General features: G+C 41.8%; 1 protein-coding gene across 1 annotated transcript in view; it reads left to right on the top strand.

Moving 5' to 3' along the window:
- Window positions 1–8,767, top strand: part of LOC139716777 (CMP-N-acetylneuraminate-poly-alpha-2,8-sialyltransferase-like) — a 55,954-nt gene extending 47,187 nt beyond the window's left edge. Inside the window, exons 4-8 of the mRNA XM_071628311.1 lie at window positions 2,333–2,498; window positions 3,063–3,175; window positions 5,487–5,576; window positions 6,749–6,984; window positions 8,145–8,767. Coding sequence (XP_071484412.1) covers window positions 2,333–2,498; window positions 3,063–3,175; window positions 5,487–5,576; window positions 6,749–6,984; window positions 8,145–8,380 — 841 coding nt within the window. The 3' untranslated portion in view covers window positions 8,381–8,767. The remainder of the gene's footprint in view (window positions 1–2,332; window positions 2,499–3,062; window positions 3,176–5,486; window positions 5,577–6,748; window positions 6,985–8,144) is intronic.
- The last annotated feature ends 217 nt before the right edge of the window (window positions 8,768–8,984 follow it).

Here is an 8,984-nt window from a genome sequence, read left to right as displayed (position 1 = left end):
TAGTGTAGGCACCACCCGGCGCGCGTACTGAAGACGTCACCATCAATGATGCCGGTTTGTGGTAGGGTCGTATCCATGGTAACAGTACAAATCCGCCTCATTCAATGCATTGAAGACAGATGGCAGGTGAGGCTGCAGTGCCGCGCAAGCGATTAATACCGGGCGTTCGCTATTATTGTGCCTAAGAGCGTGATTATTTTGTAAACAAATTGGACAGCGCTGCTTTCGACATGTCGGGGATTCCGTGAGGACGATTTTATGACCTACTGAATGGCTACTTCCATTGACAATTTCCTACACTTCTCAATGGCCATGAGGATTTCTCGTGGCAGTCTATTCGCAGCACCTGCGTATTTGACGTATGTTTCTTCGGCTAGATATATTAAGTTGTTGCAGCAGGTTTTTTTTTTTTGTTTGTTTTTTGTTTTTCAAGCGAGCGTTGGCACTTAAAATTGTATGTACTAGTATGCTTTATCTAGCATCATAATCTATCATGGCCGCGATCCCGTATGTTATCATTTGCTCTTCATGCGTGTATGTATCTCGTTACGTTTATGCATACCAATGTATTTTCACGATAACTAACAATCCATCAAATTTGCTACGAATAACAGTAAAAAGGTCCAGTGCAGTGCAAAATACACGAACACGGTTATAACAATTCCGGCTCCGGTTACAATGAAGTAAAAATTCAGATGCCAACATTATCCGCTCTATTTTTATTGTTTTTTGTTCTAGTGTTATAACGAAATTTCGATATAGTGAAAGAAAATTGCTGGTCCCGAGGACTTCGTTATAATGGAAGTCCGCTGTATCATGTTTTCAACGTGGGGACGTTTCTCACCCATCAACCTGTTCAAATGGTGGCTTTCCATTGGATTTTTCTTCACAAAGAACGAATCGCAAAATCAAACTCCTGTAAATACAGCCATAAGCACTGCGCAAAATGAAATTCATTCCAGTATGAGGAGGAGATAGATCAGAATGATCGCCAGTATCTGAATGAACATTTTGCTGCTTCTATTCTCTCTCATTCTTTCTTTGCTTTGCTTTGTGTTATTTTGTGTCGTTTTGTGTTTTAGTGTTTAGTGTGGGTTTTTTTTTTCCCCTTGATGAGTAAGATTCACATGATCAGGAGGTTCCAATACCTGAAAAATGATTGTCCGGATTTCCTGGCACTTTCACTCCATTTTTTTTAAAATCTTTAACAAATTTTTCTGCTGCAATTCGGCAAATCGCAATGCATTGACGTTAGGGGAAACATTCCCTTAACTCAAGTGTAATAATGTCCCGTGGCGAATGTCTGACCTCGACACGATGGTGGTTAACCTATCGAGAGTGTCTTATCTGGTGCTCTCCTTAGAATTTTCTTTTTTCTTTCTTTCTTTTTTGTTGAGGGGGGGGGGGGATCTATCAGTATGACTTGGGCTATCAAAGGGAAATCGCCTGATTTCAGCAACAGGTGTGAATTCATGTCTTAAATTGAGTAGAGTACAGCAGTTTCTTCTCATCCCCACACCTCCCCATGTTTGTTTCTAGTGGCTCTGTCTGATATTCATGTGTGTGTGTGTGTGTACTCTGTGTGTGTGTGTGTGTGTGTACTCTGTGTGTGTGTGTGTGTGTGTGTGTGTGTGTGTGTGTGAATTAGATAACTTAACCCCGCAATCGCTTTACCAGTATACAATGTATCTCCAAATCTTCTGTCTGCATGGCGCTTCTGTACCGTATGTCCCCCCCCCCCCCAAAAAAAAAAAAAATTACAACGGTATCTTCCGCAACGATAACTTCAAAAATAGTGAATCAATCGAAATACAATATCAGGGTATGAAACTATAACTCATTGCCCACATCTTACAGAAAACCACATTCGATTTGCTTCAGTGGTCAAAGAGAAATGAGGATCTTTGTAGAGCATGTCACGAATCCCTTCCGTCCAAGTTTTGTCCATTGTGTTCACACATTACTATGCAGTTCCAAGAGCATCCACGCGCTGAATTTGGGAGAAACAGACCCATGACATGTTTTACAAAGATCCACATTTCTCTGTGACCACTTAACCAAACTGAATGGGGTTTTCTGCAAAATATAGGTAAGATGTTATATTTTTAGACCGTGCAAACTGCAATAGCATTCATAAAGTTTAATCACATTAAAAGTTATCAATGCGGAAATCCGTTGTATTTTTTTTTTTGGACATACAAGTGTACTTTACAAATGAATCATGCTCATTAACTTACCAGCACCACACCGCGCACCTGCTTTTTCCACGATCGATACACACATTTCACAGTGTGTTATGTTTTTTTCTTCTTCGCGTTCCCGTGATCGTCAGGTACGAGCTGAACACGGAGTCCAACGTCACCACCGACCACCACCTCATCATAACGCAGGACAACGTAAAGCTGGGCGAGGAGATCCCGTGCTACGTGGTCGCCAAGTCCTTCTGGCAACTCAAGGCCTTCACCGTCGAAGAGGAGTTCTTGGCAACGTTGCCAAAGGTTGGAAAATCATAATCCATGTGTGTGTGTGTGTGTCATCTTCTATTGTATATTCACCGTTGTATAATGATGATAATGAAAACCACTATGATGACGACGATGACGATTTTCTGTTAGTAGTGATTTTATAATGATAGTGATTTCATTTTATTTCGCTTCATTTCATTTATTTCCACAGCTTGCACAACTCGAGTAAAAAGGAATAAACAACACAAAAACAACATTACAATCAATTGCAATATACAGTCTGGAGGGAGAAGCAAAGGTCGTTTATCTGTCGAGGCTCCTCCCCAATAGCAAGGGGATTTTGTTATAACGGGAGTCGTCTGTATGAGATACTTTATCAATACTATCATTGAAGGTGTGACGCAACTATGTAATGATTATTATATATTCTACGATCTAAAAATTGTTAATGTTTTATGAGGACTTCGGGAGGGGAATGCCCGTCGGCAACTCCTACATGACGATGTCAACAGAATAACTCTGAGAATGATGTAATTTCTTTCGATTGCCGATGCGCTCTCCAATTGATAGTTACTAGTACCTGTCCATCTTTCACAGGCATCGCCGTTGGCCGGGCGGAAGTACAAGAAGTGCGCCGTCGTAGGAAACAGCGGGTCGCTGAACAACACCGGGTGCGGCCAAGAGATCGATAATTTCGACTTTGTGTTCAGGTAGGTTGAGGCAAGACAGATGGCTATGTCTTGGTCCGGAGATCGGTTGCACACTTGGCCTACCATAGTTCTGGGCTAGGTTTTGACACCAGCCACTATAATGATTCTTTTTCCGGTATCACTTCCCAAATTACGCGCAGATGTGCCTATTTGAGAAGGAACTGAATGATTGTAAATGTAGAATGAACTGGACTTGGCCTTCAGAGGGATTTTGCCGAGGTTTCGTTTTATTGTTTCTGCATGGTACAAATAATCAGTTATGATCACTTTCAGAAATAAACACATTGTTCATCATAATTCATGGCTGATTTTGCCCATGAAAGGTAAGCGAATCATTGCGGCAGAGAACGGAGATATAATAAAAGAAAAAAAAAATCAAGGTGCCATACAGGAGGATCCCCAGTAAGCTGAGCTTGATATTGGGGTTTCATTGCATTCACAAAGAAATAAATTGAACAGTTTTAACCAACTATAGTCTTACTTAACTACAACAAAAACAATCTATTTCACACAACAAAACATACACGGTCATGTACAGTTTCAAGTTTGAAGTTTGAAGTGATTGAGATGCTAGGGTGGGCTCGTAGTGCACCCAAGATCCAGGGATTGAAGATTTGTGCATGAAGTCATGTGAAAAATTGGGAAAAGCAAGGAGGTATTATGGTATCCTTGGTAAAGGCTTTGTATCGAAGACTATGAAAGCCTGTCACAATACTTTGAACCTTAGTGCCTGAAAGGAAGGCTGGCGTTTCCGGTAGAGTCGATTGCCCAGACAGTAGATTTCAAGCTCTGATCGAACTCACCTGACCTAGCAGTGAGTGTTTCTATAGTATCTACACAAGGACAACCCTTGGTATCGGAACAGCTCACGCCAAGTGTTATTGCTCAATCAGCATGGCTGAGCATGGCTGGGCTATGATAGAGAGTCATCTCTATCTTTATCTCTCATAATACAATAAGTGGTGGTCATGGACATCCATCATTGTGTGTATGTGTGTGTGCGTGCGTGTGTGTGTGTGTGTGTGTGTATTATCTGATTGCAGTACACTACATACGTACACTTTGATAAATATATATTATATGAATATATATAGTTACATTTCTCATATATAATACATATCTACACACACACACACACACACACACATCAAGTCTAATTTCTGTCACTACATAATATATATATATATATATTATATATATTATATATAGAGAGAGATACATACATATATGTTTATATATGTATTTAAATATGATACATACAAAAATAAATACAGATGTAAAAATGGTGTATTTGTGTGCCTGTATATTATACAAATATCGACTGCTGCAGAGGGAGATGGTAAAACTATTTGCACCGAGGTGATGTCTCAACAGTGCTATGTCCCGAGACGAAGTCGAGGGACATGGCACTGTTGAGACATCACCGAGGTCAAATAGTTTTACCATGGCCCGAAAGAAAGCAGTCGATATTTGTTTTATATCCCTCTCGAGCATTTTACTAGAGTAATGACGGTTCCCTTTTGGAAAAGTGTGCAGGTTTCGTGAACGATAAATCTAACGTTAGGCTGTAGCAGTGCAACAGCAGTGCGTGCAGCGCGTAGCGAACGACACCGCTGCGCTGTTGTTGATTCCTACACACGAGCTATACTACAGCGTGCAAAACTCCGAAAGATCGAGGTCCAGGACTACGTTAGAAGTAGGCCTAAAGCGGCTTCGTTACCCTGATCATCTTCAAAATCGGTTTTAGTTTATTCCTAATTCGTACCTGATATGGTGTCCTCCTGCGATCATTCTTCCGTTACTGGAAGCAGTCACTTTGTCAATTGAGCTGAATGCATTGATCACGTATCACACGTCCACACGTTACACACCGACCGGCCACGCCATCGCACCACACAGATTTCTGTAATGCTGTCGCACATCACACCGCGCGCTCTCTTAGCGCTAGCTAGCTAGCTACAAGCCACAGGACTGTCGCTCAAAAGTATCGCTACTACGCGCACTGCGTACATTCTTAAGTGAGAAATGTAGATATCGATCACACGATCACGATGGGTGCAAATCGTGGATTCCCAAAAGTACTATATCACGCTGGCTAGTAACCAATTGCACCGCATCCAGCTGCTCGTAGCTAGCTAGTAAAACTACACCATGTTCGTGCTCTGTACAATCCTATGGCAAGAAGCTTTACATGAGGGATATAATATGTATTATATATATTGCTGGTAGCTAAACCAAGCCGTGTGCGATAGGTCCTACCTACATACTGTTCATGCTGTGTGGATGACATTTTGGGTTGTCGTTGTAACAGATGCAACGCAGCGCCGGTGGAAAACTACCGCAACGACGCGGGGAGCAAAACGGATTTCATCACGTTCAACCCCAGCATCCTATACAAACAGTAAGTAACTTCTTCATCTTCCTACCCCCTCCCACCTCCCACCTCTCTCTTCTTTCATTCTCTCTGTGTAAAACTGCCATTTGCCTGTATATTACCACCACCAATAAAGTAGCCTTCAGTTTGGTAGGCAAGGGAGATTGAGGATCTCGGGTACAATCACCGTTTGCCAATCATTTTCCCAGAAGGTCCACATAATGTCCCTCCTGTACGATTTTAGTCTAACTCTTGGTAAGTCATTTTTTTTCTTTTTTGGGCAATTAGATACTGTACGAGCTGAAATTTTCGCGGTGGTGTTATTTTGCGAATTTCGCGAATCGCCTTTGAGCCGCGAAAATAACAACACGCGAAAACAACAACGCGCGAATAACTAAGTTCAGTTAGAGCCTCGCAACCGCGAAATTAACAACACGCGAAAATGTTCTCCAAGTAGCAATTCGCGAAAATATCTGTACGTGAAAATTTCAGCTCGTACAGTAGCTCATACTCTGCCATTTCCTCTCCTGCAAAAAAGATTCATATGTCTTCATTGGTATTGCTGTTATAAAAGTAATCTGCGCACTCTGCTCGGTGAATTTGTGTACGTGCCAATTGAAGTACAACAGTACTACGCGTCTCTTTCGCTTTACATTATCCTGTTTAAAATTTGAGTGGATACATCCTTCACATGTGATGGATAAGTAATAATGGAGAAACATTACTATTCCGATATTTTGGCACTTTTACTGACATTTGCTCAATAATCAAAAAGCTTTCAGCCACCAGTGCAAAGTCATTTTTGTGCGTTCATTACGGTGCTACGTTGATATTAATCTGATCTGTACAAATAAGCCTACAATGACCAAGCTAGCCCGCTTAAAAAATGCCATCTCAATAACAGTTTTGACCATGTCTGTAGAGGCAGTTTGCCTGTTGCATATATATGGAGAGGTAAATGGCGTGAAATTTGCCCTCGCTCAGAGGATTGCCATGTATGTCAATCTGTTTGTTTGTATGTGTGTTTGTTAATTTGTTTGTAATACAATTAAAGGCTTGAAGTTGGATGGGATGTGAATGCCAATTGGCGTCTGCAGTATATGGACTTCCTAGCAATCCCACGTCTCACTTTATTCGTGTCTTTCTTTCCTTCCTCTTCTCCTCTTTCTTCTCCTTCGTCTTCTTCTTCCGCCCCGAAGCTTCGGCGGTCTCTCCAACGACAGCAGCGTAGAGTCGTACGTCCAGTTCATGCAGCAGTACAATAGCGTGGTGTGGTACCCGTGCTTCGGCTCCCGGAAGCTGGTGGACCCCTGCCGCCAGGCCATTAGTTACCAGACCCGCATCTCATCACAGCTGGTCATCGGTCACCCTCGCCACTATACCAGCATGTGGGCGTTCTGGAAGCGGCGTGGCCTCAGGAAGAGACCTTCCACAGGTTAGCTTTACATTTGTAGTTTAGTAGTTCAGTAATAATTATTGAGTAATTAGTTTGTTTGTAGTATTGTGTATGTTTGTATTGTGAAGACTTTCATGTAGTAGCTAATATATTTAAATCTTTTAATTTTATTACTTTATCTTTGTTTATACGAATATCATTACTCTGATGATTTATGCGACTCTATGACGTGAAGTGGGAATTCGCACACTGGCACGCCACATGTTCAAGTCATATTGTATGGCAGAGGGGCCATTATAATTATCGCCGCTTGCAGAAGAAGAAGTAGTAGTAGTAGTAGTAGTAGTAGTAGTAGTAGTAGTAGTAGTAGTAGTAATAAATGAAGTAGTAGTAGTAGTAGTTGTAGAAAGTAGTAGTAGTAGTAATAGTAGTAGTAGTAGTAGTAGTAGTAGTAGTATTGGTAGTAGTGGAAAGTAGTAATAGTAGTAGTAGTAGTAGTATGATACTATACAAATATATTTTGCCCTGAGAGTTTCTGGTTAAAACTATGGGCAGGGGTGACTCCAAAATAGTACTATTGACTGAGGGGTGCAGCCCCGAAGTGAAAAGTACTTTTGGAGGCACCGATCATATTGAATTGTGCTTCTCTGGTATTGTTCTATTAAAGTCAGTTTAACCAATAAATGGGTGTGGACAATCGGTGTGATAGAAAGAAGTTTTTTGTTTTTTTTTCTTTCAATTTTGATATCTAGTTTTCGAGATAGCTTAATGTTATCTCTGGATTTAAAGTATTGCAAACATTAAATGGTTGAAAAGAAAAATCGTATTCTAATAGTTGTAGAAGCAGTAATAGTTCCAGTTTTAAATTCTTTCTTTTTTAGTATTCCAAATATAATTCATCGTATATTTTATCAGTATATCAAGATATCTCCCTTTGCTCAGAATTAAGATGCTGACAAATAAAATATTTTTAAATCTTGGGGCCCGTTGCATAAAATTACCATTGAATTTCAATGGTAACTACCGTCAAAATTAGGCGTCACAGCCAATCAGCATCAAGGATTATAAAATTTACCGCTAATTTGAAGACTTACCGCTAGAAAGGAGCGGTAAGTCCAGCGGTAAGGGTTTTATGCAACAGGGCCTTGATGTTTACCAGAGCTATTCATTTTTTTTTCTCTTCTAACTCACGCGCTCAGGCCTTTACCTCGTCGGCGTCGCTGCCACAATGTGCGAAGAGATTCACCTGTACGGCTTCTGGCCGTTCCCCGTCGAGATGCGCGGCGACGCGTTCACTGAGGTGCCCTACCACTACTTCGACAAGGTACCGTTCACCAACCACCACAACGCCGACACCGAGTTCCGCATCATCCTCCAGATGCACATGCACGGCGTGGTCAACCTCCACACGGGCGTCTGCAAGCCGGGTCACTGACCTTCTAGCATCGTCGACATCGCCATCGCCTTGATAGTCGCCGGCAACCGTCATCGATGTCTTCTGAACGTCCCCGGCGCATCGCTGTTTTCCAGATGCCATCAAAGACTTCGTTGTCATAATCGTCGTCATTCAGATGCTGTAAGCGTCATCCAGATCACGTTATCGATGTCATCGTCGTGGTCTAGAAAAGTGAGAGACACACGTGACCGGGTTTGACAAAGCCTTGAAAAACTGTCCTGGAATTTCTCCGAGCAGCCTTGAATAGTACTTAAACCAATGTACTGGACTTTGTACAGCAGATTCTGTATTTTAAGATATCGTTATTTGAACCTGCTGATCGTATTTTGTGAAGATTTGTCTCTTGAAACTTATTAAGTGTGTGTTATTTTGTGCCTGACCGAAGGCTGTGTTGTCACGCATTGTTCGCGTGGCCCGAGCAGCCTTTGATACGACGATTGCGATGTTGTAGATAACGTCGTCGTCGGCCAGGACAGTCGGGTGGATAGTTGGAGGGTGACGAGTGTTTGTTAGCCTGATGAGTTGTCATGCCCGATGTCTAGGGAATGTAGAATTGGGCCAAGAAATGAAGGGTAGCACGTAA

The sequence above is a fragment of the Diadema antillarum genome, unplaced genomic scaffold (genome assembly GCF_040938485.1).
Source record: "Diadema antillarum isolate AM-2024a unplaced genomic scaffold, OU_Dant_1.0 scf00000070, whole genome shotgun sequence".
In the NCBI taxonomy this organism is placed as follows: Eukaryota; Metazoa; Echinodermata; class Echinoidea; order Diadematoida; family Diadematidae; genus Diadema; species Diadema antillarum.
This window is presented reverse-complemented; position numbering and strand designations above follow the sequence as displayed.